At 34.0% G+C, this 20,621-nt stretch overlaps 2 protein-coding genes across 4 annotated transcripts in view; one reads left to right on the top strand and one right to left on the bottom strand.

Moving 5' to 3' along the window:
- The first annotated feature begins 56 nt into the window (after positions 1-56).
- LOC117111574 (vacuolar protein sorting-associated protein 52 homolog) lies at positions 57-14,423 on the top strand. 2 transcript variants are annotated; one of them, XM_033254522.1, is made up of 17 exons: positions 57-207; positions 1,092-1,220; positions 1,948-2,023; positions 2,216-2,283; positions 3,312-3,487; positions 5,614-5,764; positions 6,068-6,168; positions 6,877-7,009; positions 7,547-7,604; positions 8,318-8,451; positions 8,789-8,944; positions 9,869-9,987; positions 10,417-10,540; positions 10,853-11,056; positions 11,545-11,722; positions 12,681-12,799; positions 13,347-14,423. In XM_033254522.1, the coding sequence occupies exons 1-17, from the start codon at positions 181-183 to the stop codon at positions 13,491-13,493; spliced, it is 2,100 nt and encodes a 699-aa protein (XP_033110413.1). In that variant the 5' UTR covers positions 57-180; the 3' UTR covers positions 13,494-14,423. The 2 variants fall into 2 exon arrangements, with proteins under 2 accessions (XP_033110413.1, XP_033110414.1); XM_033254523.1 differs by lacking the exons at positions 57-207; positions 1,092-1,220; positions 1,948-2,023; positions 2,216-2,283; positions 3,312-3,487 and adding an exon at positions 4,523-4,698.
- A 2,037-nt stretch (positions 14,424-16,460) lies between these two features.
- Positions 16,461-20,621, bottom strand: part of LOC117111573 (FAD-dependent oxidoreductase domain-containing protein 1-like) — a 14,128-nt gene continuing 9,967 nt past the window's right edge. The window contains exons 6-7 of one of the 2 annotated variants that reach the window (XM_033254520.1): positions 20,191-20,295; positions 16,461-19,027 (exon numbers count right to left, since the gene is read on the bottom strand). In XM_033254520.1, the coding sequence (XP_033110411.1) occupies positions 18,773-19,027; positions 20,191-20,295 (360 nt within the window). In that variant the 3' untranslated portion in view covers positions 16,461-18,772. The remainder of the gene's footprint in view (positions 19,028-20,190; positions 20,296-20,621) is intronic. The other variant, XM_033254521.1, reaches the window with a different exon arrangement.

The raw sequence follows: 20,621 nt of genomic DNA, 5'->3' as shown, positions 1-20,621 counted from the left end.
AGAAAACCTCGTCCATTGGTCTATAAAATATACAATTGACGTTGTTAACCAATCAGGAGTAGCAGTACTTGAGTGATAGGAACGTAATTGCCTTCAATCTTCAGAATGAAAACATAAGCCTTTCAATCTGTTTCCTTAAAATGATTCTCTAATAATGCTACCAAGAATAAAATAGGAACAATGAATGACGTAGGCTTAGCCGAAGAGGTAATGAATCATTTCAATTTATTCACTGGTAAAATAGGCCTAGCCTAGCCAACAAATTTACTCCCACCCACTCTCCCTTTTGCTAGGCCTAGCCTAGGCCCTAGGCCTAGTTAGAGGCCTAGGTCCGAGATCGTCAACCGTTAGGGCGGCCAGAGAGGTCCGGTGTGTTGTTAGTACACGACTGTACGGTGCACCAGGCTAGGCCTGAGGTAGCTCATTAGGATAAGCGAAAGAAAACCTTAGTAATTTACACTGAAAAATCATTGAGCAAGTTTGAAAACAAAAGTGGTATTTATTTTATTTAGTGGGTTGTTCATTGTATTCAGTTTTAATTAAATAAAAGTTGTGGTTTGTTTGCATCATTTAGGCCCTCCTAGAAGCCTAGCCTATTTAGTACTTTTTTAGCACTTTCTTTGGCCTGCATATTTTTTTTTTTACTTCAGGAATTCTTTATTTTGTTATATTATTTTTTTGGTCAAGAAGCGAGAGAAATGTCGTTCCTTTAAATTCAATTTTTGAAATAAAAAAAATACAATTGACAATGTCAATGACTGCTGCTCCTGAATTCCTGTGTAGCAGGATTTTTTCTCAAAACTTAAACAAATCCATTCCCTAACTCTCAATGAGATTAAGCTATAAAGCATACCCAGTATAAAGAATAAAAAAATAAAATAAAAAAATGTTTAATATGACATCATCATAAACAAATCAGAATACTTAAAAATGAATATTAGACAGTGACTATAGTTTTGCCAATCTTAAACAAATTCCTAATTCGGATTAAATATTATTGCTCTAACCAAGTTAAGAATTTGTTTAAACCGGTGTAACCATAGACACTGTCCATTGATTGCTGTTTCTTCATACCATTCCATTATAAACAGGTGAATGATTTTTCTGATCTGGATCTTGGTGTGCTTGATCTAACATCTGAAGAGTTCGCTCTGGAAGAAGTGGATTTGCATATACAGGAGAACTTAGGTGATGAGCTGGTAAAACAGGCATTGCAAGAGGTACAGTAATTGCAATAATGATATAGTTTTTTCATTTTTATTTCATTTATTTATTTCTCCACAAAAAAATCCACTAAAAGAAAACAGTTGTTGTGTAGGCCTATGTTGACATCAAAATTCTTTAAAAGTGTATTTTAACTGAAGAATTCTCTTTCAAATACTCAATATGAATGCCTCTTGGGTAACTACAAATGTAAAATTCTACCAGGGTATAAGCCTACTCCTAACTAAATAGCTTGAAACACAAGTAAAAATAAATATTAAGTATAAAGTAAAAAAAAATTATATCAATAAAATTCAAATATATATAAAAAAATTAATAAAATAAACAAAAATTATGCACATGTTTTAAAAGTGCAGATAAGAATGTAAAATTTAAAGTTAGTTTTGCATTGAAATTTAGCATCAATATACCTGCTAGGCCTAGACCCTCTTTAATGTGAGGCCAGCTCTATTGATGTTCACGCTTTCTCGTCCCAATAGTATTTATCTTACCCTCAAAATTTATTCAATTTCATGTTTTAATGGGGTAGACTTATTACATGTCTTAACATACAGGCTATGAGTATTCCATACAATAACTATCAAATGTACTTAACAACAAAATAAATTTGACTTGGAATTTAAGGTAGCTCTCAGAGATATCTTCTGACAGCGAGCATACTACTACTTGTCAATGAATCATGTGCTTTCATGTATTTTTTAACTGGTGTTGTTCAATTTCCAGGGCGTTGACCTGCGGCAGTACTCCAAACAGATTGAGGCTGATTTACAGCAAGTGGAAAATGAATCAATTCAGGATTGTATCCTTTGAAATCCATGTTAATATTTTTTTTTGTATATGTATATGTTCATGAAATTAATTTATATATTTTACTAAATAGGCATAAATATGTAAATTTTTAATAATCATAATTCATTGTTATTTTATTTTTTTATGTAGAATATTCATGAAAACTGTTATTTTTTAACACTTGACCTCTTAATAATAATAGACATCAAAGAAAGTCAGAATATAGCAAGTCTACACAACCAAATTACAGCATGCGACACAATATTAGAGGTATGGCGCATCACATACATTATTTGAGTATGTAAATGCAACTCTCTTTCAATTATATCTTCTGTGATGGTCTATCTAAAACAATAAAATTCAAATTGTAAATTACATACTTTGTATAATATGAAAATTAAAGGTAAAAGTGTCCATTTGTAAAGCGCATATCACCCTGGTCTCTATGCACTCAGCAGATTAAGTCATTCAGGGCCATATCCAAGTTTGTCATTGGAGGGGTGGGAGTGGTGGTGCAGTGTGTGGTATGCAAAAATGAACCTAGGGGGAGGGAGGTGGGGGGAAGAGCAATTAGGTTGACAGCTTCGTTTTTTTTATAGCCTTGAAGATGGGTCTGCTCATTCCAGTAACATGCTACTCCACTACAGAGTTCCATCATTTCAGGTGCATCCCGTAGGCACTTTCTTGATGTATTAGCCTTGGGAGTAAAACAATTTTATCTTGGCAATTCTGTGTGGAGTTGGAATAGCTTTGTGGTTAAGATGCTTGCCTTCAAATCCCAGGGTACTGGGTTCAATTCCTGTGACAACAGGACTTTTTCTCACGACTAAAACAGCTCCACTCCTAAACTCCTCACATTATTTAATTTACTTAAAGAGGGCCCTGAATATCAACCGACCTTTTAGGATACGCTTGAAGGGTTACCCTCTACAGTATAAATATGGTGTAAAAAAAAAATAATAAAATAACGGACATAAGTTGGTCAGTAATCATTTTAAGAAATTTTGTAATAGAAGGTCCGTTTTATATCAAGTGGAAAAATTCCAGATTATCAAATTTTCTTTGACAAAAAAATTGTTGTATGCCCATATTTAGTCATGATGTGCCTATATATGGTCATGATGTGATGTCATCATTACCATATTTAGGCATGGCACATGTTTTTGTCAAGTAAAATTTGATAGTTTGAACAGGGCTTTATACAATCTAATTGCTTGGTTTTTAGATTTGGTACACCATGTGAATGTGAAAGAACTGCTGTGTAGAGTGTGTCTGATGATGTTTTGTTTTCTTTACAGCGTATGGAGGACATGCTAAGTGGCTTCCAGTCGGCTTTGGGTAGCATTAGCCTGGAGATACAGAACCTTCAGGAACAGTCAATTGCCATGAATATTAAGCTAAAGAATCGCCAGGCTGTACGAGGGGAGCTCAGTCAGTTTGTCGACGAAATGGCCGTCCCAGAATCTATGATTCAGTAAGACCATTTATGATAACTTAGTAAAGGTGGATACATTGCAAGCCAAATATTTAAGTCAGCTTTTTCCTTTGATTTGTGAAAAAATCTGTCTGTTTCGGTACTGGGGTAATAATTGGTTTATTAAGCATCTTAGTATCCACTGAGAGCTGAGTATCAGCTAAGCTGGAAGGGTCACCCTGTATAAATGGTGTACGGTAAGAATGGCCCCGGAAAAAATGGCCCCGGAAAAAATGGCCCCGGAAAAAATGGCCCCGGAAATAATGGCCCCGGAAAAAATGGCCCCGGTAAAAATGGCCCCATATGACAGGTAGGTAAAAATGGCCCCAATAATCGAATTCTGAATTAAAACTGATTTTCTTGAGTCATTATATGCATTTTTTTTATCTTAACTAATTTAGTTTTTAAAAGGAATCGCCCCAATAATCAATTTCTGTAACACACAATTGATCCACATGCTTTAACTACTGTTTATTTGCATTGTTTGTAACATGTAAAGTTAATTCATTTGATATTAAATAACAAAAGTGAAGTTTGTGGTTATCTATAAGTTGCATATTTTGGTAGTTAAAGTACTGTATACTGTATGTCATTCCTCTACTTTGTTAGTGAAATAACGTTTTTAAAACTTTTATTTCTACTATCAAAAGATGTTATTCAATGGCCATTGTTTTTCAATTATCTCTCAGAACATTATTGGCATCTGCTGTACTTGTTAAAAAACAAACGCTTTTAAAGAAATAAAAAAAAAATCACATATTGATCTGAGTTCAAAGGAAAAAAAATTAAACTTATTTCTAAATTTACAATTTTCACCTATAAACCTCTTAATTTCACAAAAGAGTGGGTTCTTTCATGATGTGATGTCATCATTACCATATTTAGGCATGGCACATGTTTTTGTAAAGTAAAATTTGATAGTTTGAACAGGGCTTTATACAATCTAATTGCTTGGTTTTTAGATTTGGTACACCATGTGAATGTGAAAGAACTGGTGTGTAGAATGTGTCTGATGATGTTTTGTTTTCTTTACAGCGTATGGAGGACATGCTAAGTGGCTTCCAGTCGGCTTTGGGTAGCATTAGCCTGGAGATACAGAACCTTCAGGAACAGTCAATTGCCATGAATATTAAGCTAAAGAATCGCCAGGCTGTACGAGGGGAGCTCAGTCAGTTTGTCGACGAAATGGCCGTCCCAGAATCTATGATTCAGTAAGACCATTTATGATAACTTAGTAAAGGTGGATACATTGCAAGCCAAATATTTAAGTCAGCTTTTTCCTTTGATTTGTGAAAGAATCTGTCTGTTTCGGTACTGGGGTAATACAATCTATGGTAATTTTCAAGCCCATATTAAAGCATTTAGAAAATATGTTCAGACTTATTCTATATTTTGATACTTGTAATGGTATTTGCCTTCAAATTCTAGGGTCCTGGATTCAACTCTTGTGGCAGCATCAGATTTTTTCTCACGACTACAAAACGTCTCCACTGCCTAAGCCTCATATTATGAGACTTGGTTTATTAAGCATCTTAGTATCCACTGAGAGCTGAGTATCAGCTAAGCTGGAAGGGTCACCCTGTATAAATATAGTAAAAAAAAGTACTAGGTGATTTAACTATGTACATTGGGAGAAGGAGATAACCACTAAAATCCATAATGAATTAAAATAATAATAATTTTAATTTAAGTAACAGATTCCAGAATATTGTTTCTGATGCTTTTCAATTGAAACTCTGCCTTAAATTAGTCAGAAATATTTTTAAATTAATTTTCTAGGTGATTTCTAGCTGGAATACATCACCAGAGAGCAGGAGAAAGTGGTTAAAAAGTGTCTTTGATCCAATGACCACAGCTATAATGTGGAACAGATAGTGATGGCTATGGCATGATGTACCAGGTTATTAACTGCCAAAAAAATATTTAACAATTTGACTGATTCTGTATGAAAATCCAAAGCCAAAAAAAATATAAGCAATGATAACTTCAATTCCATTAGCTTTTTTGGCTTATTTTGAATAAAAATATTCAGCAAAATTCAGCTTTTATTTAGAATTTGTCTTTTTGGCTAATGACAGCTTAAACACTGATGTACTAATAAATCATTTATGATATTTTCTTGCCAGTCATATCTTAGAGACTCCAGTTACAGAGAGGAAGTTTCTTGAGCAACTGCATGAATTGAACCACAAGATCAACTTTGTTAAAGAGCAGTCTTTCAAGGAAGCTTTGGCCTGTCGTGATGTACAAGATGTCTTGGAAAAACTCAAAATTAAGGTAAAGGCTTGTGAACAAATTTTGTACTGCATAGTGTAGTAGGAAGAATCTGGTGGTGACCTCTGGCGGCTCTGCACTTGTCCACTGAACCTTGGAGACCTCACTAGTTTTGTTCTGTCAAGCTGGTCACAATCTTCTGCTCTGAATGTATGTGCCAAGCAGAAGATTGCCTTCAAGTGTACTGCCACCTGCAGCACCCCGGTTGATGAAAATAATAGGATTTAAATGAAAACAGTTTTAAACAAAATTGCTTCTTTAATAGATTTTAAATAAAATATATTTTTTAAATTCTTATATGTGCAGGCAATTGCCAAGATTCGGGAGTACTTGCTACAAAAAATTAACCATTTCAAAAAACCAATGACCAACTACCAGGTTCCTCAGAATGCATTATTAAAATCAAGGTGAGTAATGAACTAAAGCCTCAGGTTCACTGGATAGACTGATTATACAAAACAAATTTATTCATTCATAACTGTCGCCCTGTTTCATTTGATCAAGAAATGCTGATCATTTCCTTCCTCTTTGTGCTTTCATTATTATAGTGAAAGTGAGCATAACACATTGGTACAGATACATTTGAATTCATAATCCTCTTATTTTTTATAATACTTATTGATAAGTGGTTATTGATTCTCATTGAGATAGCACAAATTAATTATGATAGAAAGTTTTACAGGTACTGTGAATAACATGGTTAAATATACTTAGCAGAATCTAAATAGCATTTAGTTATTTATTAAATATATTTATTTATTTATTAAAAATTTGTCACGATATAGATAAATACATATTGACCAGGGGCGTGACTAGAGATGACATGGGCTAAATCCCAACACAACAAGTGGTCATCTCTAAACCCCTGGCTAACAGCAAAGTTGGCAGCTTCATCAGATCATTGTCGTCATTGTCCTTTCCATGTATTAATGCAGTAATAAGTTTAGCCATCAATATTTTAATAGCTGCAAGCAGTGTTAGGTAAAATGGGCTCAAAGTGGTAATGTCTTCAAGTTCTATAAGACACCAAAAAGCATGAAATATAAACTGAAGGAAGATGTAGTGTAGACATGGGAAATAAGATGATACTTATTTTCCAATTATTATCATTTCAGGTTTTTCTATGAGTTTTTGTTGGGCAATGAGCGACATGTTGCGAAGGAAGTTCGAGACGAATATGTTGACACTATGAGTAAGATGAAATTCTCATACTTCAAAGGCTACACTAATAGACTTATGAAACTACAGGTAAGCTATCTATTATTATTGTTTTCAGCCATTTGTAATATTTTTTTGTTGACTCATATTTTAATGATTTATCATTTTATGCCTGTTTCAAGTAAGCTGTACTTGCAGAAGTACGATTAGCAGTCGTACAGGATGTAGCTTCATTTTAAAATATTTGGGGATATATGGTAATTTTGACAGGTTTGCGAGATTGTCTTGTGATGGCCATGCAGTAGGTTTGTGACAGGTCCGTGAGAGAGGTCCTTAGACAGTCCTACAATGGCCTTAAGAGCTTGTGGAACATGATTTAAGACATATTTGTGATAGCCATGTGAGTGTGTGTGAGTTGACGAGAGGGCAGGAGACTGGTCATTAGTGAGACAGTCCATATGACAGCCATGGAAGTTTGTATAACAGGCCATGAGATTTTCTAGTGAAAGCTATAAGAGTTGGCGAGAGAGGTTATGTGAAAGTCTACTGTATATTACTACCACGAGAGCTTTTAAAAAAAAGTCATGAGATGGTCTTATTATGACCATGATAATTTATTTTCTATAGTATGATGAAGTTGCTGACAAGGATGATCTGATGGGAGTAGAAGACAATGCAAAAAAAGGTTAGTATATATTGGTGTATACAACATTTGAGAAAGCCACTTGGCAGGCCTCCAATTATTTTTTACGGACTCCAGGTTGGGAACCACAGCTCTAAGGTACGTTTATAGGGCACTGCAAGCACGTATTAATTATTGTTGAAATCACTGATATTGTCAGTGTTGCCATTGTCTTTATCATTATTATTATTGTCATTATTATCTTAATTACCATTGTTATCTTTATTATTATTATTATGATTATTATTATAATAATATGTGGCAAAGACAAGCCAAACCAGTCACTCCTCACAAATCAATTTTCTGATGATGGCCCAGACATGTTAAAATGTCAACAATTTTAAAATCCATTTGATTGCACTAAATTAATCTTCATATATTTATACATCATGCTGTTTTGTTATTTCCCCCATTTTCAACATTAAAACAATATTTTGTAACAATTTGGTGATGGTCTCTGCCTGAGTAACGGCTGAAATCGTATATTTCTCAAATATGTATGTTTAAACTCCTGTAACTTCATAATGAAAGGTCGGATTTAAATGATTGCTTTCATTTTATAACTTTCATTTTACTGTTTAACCGTGTATAAATAACTAAAAATCAGTTTTTGCAAGGAGTGACTGGTTTGGCTTGTCTTTGCCACATATTATTATTACATCCATGTAATGTATATTACTTTATTAATTAGTTGACATTCACCTACTTGTTGTCAGGATTTTTCTCGTCCAAGGCATCATTGAAGAACCGTTCTACTATCTTCACCATTGGCAACCGCAACAGTGTTTTGACAACGGATTTAGAAGCACCAATTATTGTACCTCATGCAGCTCAAAAAGCTGAAACAAAGGTAATATATTGAGGTAGTTAATATGAAGTTTGTCAATATAACCAACCAATTTCTGCTGTAATATCATTGTACACATTTTTTTCTTAATATATAATTTTTTCTCAATGTATAATAATATGATAAAACTGTTATTCCTGTGATTATTATATATTAATAATTATATATAACTAACCAATTTCTGCTTTCTATTACTTTTATTGCTGTGGAATTTTTTTATATTATTTATATTATTATTTTTATACTCTTGTCAGCAGAAATTATATTATTTTACTAGTTTTATTTTAATTTCATTATAATATCATTCTTATATTATCAAATTTCTATCACTTGTTGCCAGCATACATTTGAGAGTTTGTTCCGTAGTCAGCATTATGCTCTAGTTGACAACAGCTGCCGTGAATACCTCTTCATCTGTGATTTCTTCATGGTGTCTGGAAACAGTGCTCAAGACTTGTTCAACAGTATCATGGGAAAGACGCTCTCCATGTTCCTTGTAAGTATGTGGGATAGGCAGTTGCTTTGTAATCGATAATCGATCGATAATTTCTCCAATTATAATAAATGACCCCTACCTATTGCCTGAGATTCTGCTAATCATATTATATAAAGATATGCATTCTTATTGCTTAACGAAATGTTGGTATAAATCTTGGGTATTTTAGAATTTGTATGTACTTGGCAAATCAATGAGGTTCTTAAATAGGTTTGACATAAGACAGTCTGACACACATTTGTAAGAAAGCGATGCTAGCATTTGTGATGGTGTTGTGACTATTGCATAATCTCGGTGGAAGGAAGTAATAATGGGCAATACATCCAAGGTATTTTAAGCCTTACACTAATAAAAAATTAGTACAAAATTTGTAAAAAAGGTTCTGTTACAATGATGATTCAATTGACTTATAAATTATTATTGTTGATATTAGTATTATTTTTTTTATTTATTTATTTATTTTATTTCAAGCAATTTGTCCAACAGGTACAATTTGTTCCTACTTACTTACGAAAATTGCAAAAATAAACATCTAAAATATAATATCACAAGCTATAAAATTTTAATTAAAAATATTTTTTAAAAATATTAAAATTAATATAATTATTAGTGTCATTATTACAATATAGATAGTATATGTATAGAAATTACACTCAGAACGAACAACACTAACGAGAAATATAATAATAAGTGACATTTAAACATATTTAAAGAATTAGAAAACTTCAGGACTAGTTAATTGTTATGATTGAATAGTTTCATCTGGTTTTGTAACTGTATATTCCAATTATTTTTAAACAAGTATTCCAATATTTGATGTTAACTTATGCTAGCTTTCTTTTTTTTTTATTAATCGTCATTATTATCATTATCATTATGAAACTTGTAAATGATGTATATTATGTTGTTTTCTGCCTGATATAGAAACACATGGATGTGTACAGTAGCGAATGCTTTGATTCAATCGCTGTGTACCTGTGCATTCATATTATCTTCCGCTTTCAACTAATGATGCACAAAAGAGCAGTTCCAGCACTAGATAAGTAAGTCAATTGATAGCATGTATTAGTGTGTAATTGTAATTAATTAGCACTGTTAATTGTTAGTGTCATTTAAACTGTTTGTGTTACTTAGATTGTAATGCATGTGCCAACATTTCAAATGCACTTGTGTCACCGTAATGCCAGTGCTAACCTGTTGACGTATGCAGAGTAGGTGCATACCCAAAAGCAGACACCTGGTGTTGAATGCATACAAGAAAATTTCCCAATTGTAGAAAAAGTTATGCAACTTGGTAGCTATTTGGCTCTGTGCTACAAATGCCAAAACTTATTTTTTAATTTTGCCGAATACGAGAGATAAACTGCCTAGAACATATAATAATCCAATGAAGCGGCAAGAATGTAAATAGGTATAGTATAAGTATTGATACATTAATTCTGGTTGATCAAAATTTATTGTCTTCACCTTAGATATTGGGAAACAATGCTTGAGATGCTATGGCCTAGATTCCTGTACATACTGGAGTTGAATATTTCTAGTATCCGGGACACAGATCCTCAAAAGCTAGGCTCGGTGGATTATAGACCTCATTATGTAAGTAGCTCAGGAGAAAGCTTTTCGCTCTATGTGCACTTTATTGTATTTGAAACATGGTGCCTGACAGGCAGGCCAACGGCTGTTTGTATACTTTCTTTTCCAGCTTTATTTTCTGTGGTATGCACCCTACATTTTTGTCACATGACACGTGTACACACTGGAACCACCTTGTATAAAAACTATTGAGTGCAGACTTAGATCTCTTGTCACTTTCAATACCAAATGTTATTTCAATCACTTGCTGCTTACAGTGTCTACTGTAATTAGTACTTTTGTGTTATTAATTTCATAATATATATCTCTGCACAGATTACCAGGCGTTATGCAGAATTCTCTGGTGCTCTTGTCAGCCTGAATGAAACATTTCCTGATGAACGTGTCAACCACTGTCTTGCAAGACTTCAAATGGAAGTGGAGAACTTCATCCTCCGTCTTGCTGCTGAGTTTCCTCAACGCAGAGAACAACTCATCTTCCTCATAAATAATTATGATATGATGTTGTCTGTGATTACTGTGAGTGGATCTTTAGAATAACCTACAATATATAGGTGATTATCTGTTCATTGAGTAGCTGTATTGTCAAAAAGAGGAACTAACAGAAAGAGGACTTTATAGAGGACAAATAGAGGAACAATCAAGACATCCGCTTTAAAACTATTTGTTTACATTTTATTTAATGTTAGACACAGCATAGTTTACATGCTCAGAGTAATAGTATCTGTTTTTGACAACCAACAAAAACTTTACACATGCCTTTGCTGAACATTCTTCCACTATTTCATAGTACAAAGCTTTTTAGCACGCATATTCTGACACATGAAAACTAAACTAAACTTTTCTAGAATTTGTGACACTGTGTAATTAGTCTGAGGTCCTAATGAAGACTGATTATTTCATTAATATGAAATTCATTATCCGTGAAATTGTAGTTGAATAAAATCAATAAATACAGCCAGTTTTATTTTGTAAATAAATGGTAGTGTATACTTTTGTTTCCATAGGAACGTACAGCAGAGGACTCAAGAGAAGGTGAGAGCTTCCGTAAGCTGCTGCAAGAGCGTACCCAGGAATTTATCGAAGAGATTCTGTCTCCGTATTTTGGCGGAATGATTACATTTGTGAAGGAGGCCGAAGCTGCTGTTGAAAAAGGCCAAGCCGAGCAGATGAAATACCAGGAACGTAAGTACAGTTGTAGCTTGCTGGCAAGCTTGCGTATCTAGGTAGTACATGGAAGAGCATGCCCCCTTTCCCCGAAAAAAAAAAACTTGCCGCCGCCCCCCCCCCCCAATTCACACCCCTCTACCATTGAAAATTTCTGAAGCAAAGAAATCACAGTCAAGTAGTTAATCATCATACAAGCTGCCACCTAGCCCCACTCGACCTTCGCTTCTTCAAGATTACTAGATACGCCACTGCTCACCAGCAGCGGTGGCACCAGAAATTTGCCGACAAGGGGTCCGACATGTCTGACGGAGGGGTCGGAACCAAAGGGATGACTAGAGCCTCGGTCGACGGCCCGGAATAAAAAATCCTTGGCAGGGTTTATTTGGAGCGTTTTTATGGCTTAGTGTGGTCCAAATTGTGCTTTTTATACCCTAATATTAGTTATTAGCAAACGTTATTTGGATAGGCAAATTATCATTTTTATCATTTCTAATCCATCTGACAACAGGGTGTCCAGGCCTGTCCGATGGTGGGAAATTCCCCCTGCCCCTGCTGGTGCCACCACTGCTCACCAGTATAAATTCCTGAAGAATGCCAGGATTTTTCTTATAGGTGTATTAGGAACATCAAAGGTCTTAAGTGATAGTCCTCCTCATCAAAATCCTCATAGATGTAGACATGCTTATGGGGTTATCAATGGTCTGAAGGATTTAGTTCCTCTACTTTTTAAGCCTCATCAACAGACTTAACAAATCACAAATTATCCTCTACTTCGCTCGTCCAGAAACATATAGGTATGGACCATCAATTTACCAGATGATTAGTTTCTTTACTTTCCAAGCCTCTTAACGAGATTTGTTTATAGAACTCTAAGGGTTACAATTGAGAACATTGTCATGAGAATTGATGGTATATTCAACTTTTGATTAATTTAATGCGTTTTTTTTGTACTTTTTTTAATTATTATTTTTAGAAAGGATACAGAAGTTAGTAAGAGATTTTGTGGGACAGTGGAAACAAGCTATTGAAAGTGTTAATCAAGAAGTAATGAAGTCTTTCACTAACTTCAAAAATGGCACCAGTATTCTGCAGGTAAGAGATACTAATCAAGAGAAATGCATTTCCCAGGGGACATCTGAGGACTAGATGGGAAGTTGAGGCCTACGAAATCTATGCAGGGGTGGCGCTGGGGTCGATGTCCCCCGTCGTGGAGAGCTGGCCCCCCTTGTCGGGAGAAACACCACAATTCATCGGGGAGAATAAAAATGTATACGTATTTTCTACACTCTAAAATTGATTAAATAAGCCTTTGAAACCCCTAAATTGTCATATTCGTACATCGTACCTCCCCGACAGGCAAATCCTGGCACCACCCCTGGATCTATGGTGTGGTTTAATGTTATAACACTTGTTATTATGTTTTTAACTATTTTTCCTATGTTAGCTAGTATTTTTATCGTAATCAAGATTGTTTGACTCTTGTCATATAAAAGGCCACTGCTATTACCAACAACAATGTATTTTTTTCTTCTCCATCATGTTTCCAATGATAGAGAAGCTATGCATTGTCATGGTATTGTATACACATTTATATCATATGTTTCAATATATTTACATTGATGTTTTATTCTCATTGCAGGGCGCCCTTACTCAACTCATCCAATATTACCATCGGTTCAAGGAAGTACTTTCAAAACCGCCTTTCAAAACAATGGCCGTGCGCAGTCAGCTCATAAATATTCATCACATAATGGTGGAAGTGAAGAAATACAAACCAAACTTCTAATGACTACCCCAAGGAAAATCCTATCAGTGGTGGCATTTTGTCTTGCATGTGGGGAAATTTTGTGGACAATGTGATTGTATAGTTTCACTTGGTGATGTTAAGATTAATTTTGAGCCCATTAATCCTTCCACATCTGTTGAAATAATAATAATTGGCTGTGATGCTGAATGAGAGTGTACAGTAGGTTGCTAGTGCATCAGTTTCTACTTTAAAGTCATAGTACAATTAGAATATTAATAAATTATACATTTCATGTATTGTAATTATTTAAAGTCTATTTATTAAGGGTAAATATGTGGTTATTTGAAAGCGAATTTTTTTTTTTTTATCAAAAATATAGTAATTATCTCCTTAGGTCTGTGCTGATTACCAGCAGCAACACGTAGCATGTGGACCCAATGACCAGGAAAAGGAACTGCGCTTTATAACCGCAAGGAAGAGGAGCATTATAAATGCCCATACAGTACCAGTACCATTAACCATGTGGGCTCCAACCCTCCCAATTTATTTCCTTAAACTAGGAGCTACAAAATTTATATTATTCCATGGTTCTTAAGCATCATCATGTTACATTTGTGTTAGTCCAAAAAATAGATTAAATCTCAAACAATTCTTTTCATGAAAATATAAAAAAAACTTTGCAAACATTCCAATTGATAGTGTCCCATTTTATCTTTTAAAACTATGAGTTTAAATATTTTATACCCATGATTGAAGACAATTGATCTTTGCAAAGAATGTTCTCTCCCAAATTTTCACTTTAAGATGTCATTTGTTTTTAATTTTTTCTTAGGAATCTCTGGATTTAAAAAATCATGGTGAATAGTAGTGTTAAGTCAAGTCATATATTTAAAATCAGATATTGATGCTTTTTAATTATATTAAAGTTATGAAATATCAAGAAAAGGTAATAAAAATGCTAGTACTGTACAAAATTATTGTTCTCTTCAAATCATCGTGGTTTACCATGGTGTACTGGTCAATCAATCAATGGATTTATAAGGCGCATAATACAGCAGTCTCTATGCGCCGATAAAAAAAAGACCAATGAAAGTGAAGCAAGCAAGCAAAGTGGGTGGGAGACCAGGTGCAGTTAAGGAAGAGTCAGTGTGTCATTCTTCCGCACTTTCAGGGCCAGCCAACTGACCCCGCGGAAACATAATTCACAGGATCACTGTGCCAACCCATTCTCTAACACTCAAGAAAAAATAAATAAAATAGCTGCCCTCCTCCATCTCACATGACACAATGGTCCCTTTGGGAAGAAGTTGTACGAATGAGCAGTTCACATCTGATAATTCTCGGGCCAAAGCCTTCTAATAGGAAGTAAGCACTTCAATACTCCTGTCTATTAGGGGAGGGAGGGGTGGGGGGGCGGGCTTTGTTTAAGTATAATACACAAAAGTAATACACACAATAACAACTCTCTAATAGATGCATAATACACAACTTATTTTATTTATTATTATAAACCATGCACCAGTGTCAATACACCAGTCACATCTAAAACTGTTAGGTAAAAGTTACACCAACCAATAAGCCATTACAATAGTACATCTCTAACATACTGGAATTGCATCTTCTGTGGTAATGACTTCTCTAAAGATTACAACAGTATAGGCGACTCTTTTCATACTTTGTTTAGCGAACCCACTGCCCACCAATGATTATTATTTCAAATAAAAAATAAAAATAAATTTTTGGGCAATTAGCGCACCCACTACCATGAACAAATGGAATTTTCAGAAAAAAATATAAGTTTTCCTTATTTTTATTATACCCGCTGCTGCCTTGAATTCTCCAAAAATAAGATGTGTATATTTCTTCCTAATTATATAGATAAAACATTTAACCATCCCATTACTACACTATTTACCAATAAAATTTTATTTTTATTTTTCTCTGTATGTTTTGGAAAATTATTTGCTAAATAAGAAGAAAAAAATCTTTTTTCTGCCCTCCTCCAACGATCTTTAAAAAATAATTTCGCAAAACAAAGTGGGGTCTATTTAGGAATCCACTAATCATTCATTAATTTTGAGACATTGTTTCTTTCTATGTGACTGATATCACAGATATTCCATAAGACCAGAAAAACCTTGTTTTGTTGCCCAAGCCCAACAGACTCAAAGTCTGATTTTCCAATTTTTTTTACTTAAAATGAGCACTACAAAAGCTACATGTATAATGTTTCAAAGCAGGAGCAGATCCAGTAAAGGGGCACGGGAGAAAGTTCCCCCAGTTTTGCCACTAATTTTTAAAAATTTCAAAGCACATCAATGTCATGTGCCCAACCTCCCCCCTGGATCTGCCCCTGCAAAGGGTTACATTTAACCATTTTAACCTTTAAACAAAATCTGATAACTTAATTTAGATGTTATGTATAAGGGAGTAATGGCTGAATAACTCCAGAATTACAGTAGGCCTATGCCTACATAAAACTTTTGTTACTGACATACCAAAAGCCTAATAAAGATGCTTAGCACATTTTATATTTCTCAATATAATTTTACAGAAATAAAGATACAACTTTCATGGCTGATAACCTATATAAACTGTATATACCGTTCACTCCATATATCAACTGCTTGAGTACCAATTGCAACCTTGTAAAAATACAGTAAAAATTTGAATTGTAAAGTGGACATAATAATGTCTGATTTTTCAGCATGTTAGACCTGGCCTATATTTCAGTCTTACATTTTTCAGATTAGCAAACATTCGCGAAAATTCAATTTTTTCACTTACAACAATTTGATCTTACATTTTACAGCTAAACACACTTTTAAGTGTTTTCTATTTGTACACACATACTACAGTAATTATATTTTGATCATCATTTTTGTATATTCTCACTATTACTATTATAATGTAAAAACCTTGGACTCGAATTCAACCCTGGCCATCAGGCGCAAGCTCGGTGGTCTAGAGGTATGATACCAAGTTCGTGATCTGGAGATCGTGGGTTCGAGTCCCACCCGAGAACAACTTGCGATTTTTTTTGCAGTTGTTTTCAAATGTACCGAGTATTCGGTACATTTCCACGTCAGGTAGGGCAAAATTACACCTATACACGTTTCTCCTGACGCAAATACAGTTATTGTCCATTATTTCATCACGACAATAACAATTACTATCAATATAAAAACCAATATTTAATTATTCCAGGTTACTATAAACTACTATAAATAGAATATAGTATCCCAGAATGATCTGAATATTGATTTAAATTGCATGGCTACCTGTAGCCCCATAACTACTGCTCACAGAAGTCCACTTTCCCTAATACTAGCATATCAGATGAGACTTTTATAATACCTTGTTACAGCAAAACTATATTTTAAAAATATCAAGAGGGTGGAAATAAAAATAAAATTTTGTTTTCTTCAAAATGACTTTGACAAAAGCATCTAGGTGGAGGAGAAAGTGAAAATTAAATTTTATTTGATGAATATTAACATTGTAGTTAATGCTTTAAATTCATATAACTAACAAAGAAATACTGATACCTTATTTGGGCAGACATTCAAAATATAAAATCGTTAATCTTTTCTGAAATTTCCATCTTTTTGTGGCAGAAGGTATGATAATTTTTATTTAAAATCATCATCATCTGCAGGTGGATGGTTTGCAAAACAAGGCATTAAAAAAATCTCTCGACTTACCATAATATAATACCGGAATAACGTAAAATATTTTAGTTTTAGATAGCAGAAACAGGATAAAGCATATTTACCAAAATAAATATAGGATAAAGCATAATCAAAATAAATATATGGTAAAGCATACTGTAATATTTCAAGACAACCTAATAAAGACCCATAAAACATACTCCCTTTTTAACAAATGTTTCCATTAAATGCTTCAAACTAGTAATCGGCTAATTTGATTTTAAAAAATACCATACTTCAGTGGCGGATCCAGGGGGTGGCAAAAAGGACAAAAAGACACACACCCCCCTCCCCTCCCGTAAGCAGCCAAAATAATTGTGTGGAAAATATAGTTCAATTGACATTTTTTCTCTCTCTCTTTTGTGAAATTGACTTTTCTTTGACAGTTTTAAATGTTTTTGTTGCAAAATCAATAAGATTGTATAAGTATCTTTATGCTCTTATATTATATTTTAGTTTTTAAGTTCCATTCTGCAAGTGGCAGGTTTCCCGCTGTTGAATGAGATTGTAAATAAACAAACTTCTCACTAACCAAATGTAAAATCATTAATGAAATAGTTAAAACTTTTAAGCTTTCAGACCCCCAGATAAAGATACACACAGTAATCTTCCACTCTCAACTTTCAACTTAGATTCCACCTTCGTTCCACATCCGTCCTCGACTGCCGCTCATGCCACCCTAGAAAAAAAATTCTAGAAACGCCACTGATAGTTCTGGTACCAAATCTCAATGTGTTTTTTGCAAGACCAAAGGCCTTTAAAATTGAATCAATGAATTTTAAAAAGGCCTTTGTTAATTAAAATATTTACTATTTTTCATCAGTTAAAGGGAGTACAGCTATTCCTGTCCCCTTTCCTCCTTGAAATAGTACAATTTAAAATTTTATAAAAATATATAGATACACTGTTAACCCCTCATCCACGTAACTATATTGTACTTTTCATAAAAATCATGAGGGGAAAACAGATGAGTCTATAACAAGTGAGATGACATTTTGATTCTCCTGATTTAAACCAATAATTTTCAATAGAGTTTCTTCATCGCTGGATAGCAAAATGACAAACTGCTACAATGAAAAAGAGCAGTTTGTAAAGGGAAGGTTCCAGGGCCCCACAGGGTCCAGCACCCTACCCCTTGCAAAAGAAACTGGGGGTAAAGAGAAGAAAAGGAAAAGGAATACATTTTATCATCTTTATCATTATATTTATTATATCCTTGCATTTGTATTTTGTTTTTATGGAATTTATTGATAATTGAAATAAAGAATATGATTGATAATCAACTACCAATGTCAAAAAAAATAAATAAAAAAATAAGGAAACTCAAAAACAATCTAATTTTAAAATTTAATTGTACTAGTGTCTATGATCAAGCAACTCCAAATGAAAATCCTCAAGTCCACACCCGTCCCTCTGTGTTTTGCACGTTGTATACAACCAACCAACCCAAATTTTTCTCTCGATCCGTCCCTGGTTAAAAAGCAGACTTTGGCTGAATAAACTTGGCTCACACATACTATGAATCACAGCGAATATTTTTATGCAGGGACTGACATCAACAGCACCCTCTAGTGACAAAATTCAAAATCATATTTATAGCCATCACTCTCAGATAATATTTTTCTCCAGTAATGGTGTATTGTTTCTAAATCTGTCAAAACCCATTCTTGATAAATCAATGGAAACTGTACAATTATTCAATAGCAGTTCTGTAATGGCTTGACCGACGGCTGGGGACTGTTGAATACCATGTCCACTGAACCCGGTTGCTACCAACAGATTTGGATAGGCTGGATGGTAGCCAATAATACCATTCTGGTCAAAGGTATTAAAATCATAGTAACCTGCCCAAGCACTTTTCATCTGTGAACCAACAATCAATATTTGAATTATTGAATTAATATTTGCCAAAAACATCTGGGACAGAGTTAAAACCTTAACTTTTTATAAAAGTCTTTTTTTTTGTCGAATATGAAGCACAGTATACAAGAAAAATTTGAAACTATAACCAAATTTGAGGTTTTAATAGAGCACGCCATTAATTACTATGTCCCTCAGTAGCCCTTACACTCTTTGAAAACCTTGAAAAACACTTAACATTCAATGAAAAAACTGAACTGCAGATGGTGTGATTGCAACCCCCTAAATTGTATTAAGAAAAATAATTGTTGTATTGTTGATATGAATTATCGGTAAGATTTTTAAGGTACGAGATTGCAGGCACCTAGAGGTCCTAATCCTCAAAAATTGTTGACACATCTGCCCCCAAACACGGTGGGGCTCAGGTGGTGTGCACTCTCACACCCCCTACCACCTAAACCTGCATCCGCCCCAGTAATTTGTGGGGTGTCTTGCCAAAATGAGTTCTGTTGTACGCCAGCTCAATTAGAGATATTTAAGAAAATATGAAGTGATATTTTGACAAATATTGGGTTTCAATATTTCTGATAAGTATATCATGTATACCGTAAAACCTTGAATTGAAGCCCAATGGGCTTTCTCGAGAAGAAGCACATCTCAAAATGAAGCCCCCCCTCTTCAGTTTGCAAAATTAGCCTTGAAAATAGCATACGCTTCTTTTTGAAATAGTACAGTACATACACTACACATGAATTTCAAAGAAACAAAATAAAATTTAAAACAGGCTTGGTTTATACAGTAGGTAGTAATTTAATGCCGGTTAATACACTTCTTGATACAGATTGATGTTACAGTCGCCCTATTTAATGTTTTATAATACTAATTATCCAAATTTACAGCATTATTTTTGAAAAAAAGCACCCCCACCCCACCTCTTTACTTTGCAAAAGTGGCTCCGAAAAGAAGCCCATCTCAAAAAGAAGCCCATCCAAAATTTGCAAAAACAACAGAAGACCAGGGCTTCAATTTGAGGGTTTTCAGTATTGCACGATAACACATGTTCCGTGATGATTTATTTAAGTGTTTTTGAGACACTTTTTTTCAAGCTCTTTTTCAGAATTGATAGGAAAACCAACACGAAAATTTTTAGAGTGGAGTATACTTACTTTAAGATTTTCAAAGGCTTTAGCACGATGTGCCACAAATGGCCAGATCTCCTCATCAAAAAAATCATAATCCACAGTCAGTTTATCACAGTTAGGCTCTTGCTCCTAATGTAAGAGTGATAAATAAATATTTATTGGACAGAGGTTTTCAGCAGCATTGAACAAGACCTACTGGTGCATCTGAATTAAAATTCTTACAAGATTATTTATATTAAAATGAATAACAATTTATGCCAAAAGTATGTGTAAATAGATAAAAATGAAATGAATAATGAATTAAAAATGAAAAAAAAAGAGAATATATAAAGTAATATAGGCTGTACATACATACTTTTATATATATACTTTTAGACAAATAACATAACAATATATATAAATAAATACATACACTGATGAAGTCCACAAGAAGTTGACAAAATATTTGCTGTCTC

The sequence above is a fragment of the Anneissia japonica genome, unplaced genomic scaffold (genome assembly GCF_011630105.1).
Source record: "Anneissia japonica isolate Jap-2015-1 unplaced genomic scaffold, ASM1163010v1 scaffold288256_len377385_cov191, whole genome shotgun sequence".
Classification (NCBI taxonomy): domain Eukaryota; kingdom Metazoa; phylum Echinodermata; class Crinoidea; order Comatulida; family Comatulidae; genus Anneissia; species Anneissia japonica.
The sequence above is the reverse complement of the archived record's forward strand: the minus strand, read 5'-3'. Positions and strand labels throughout refer to the sequence as shown.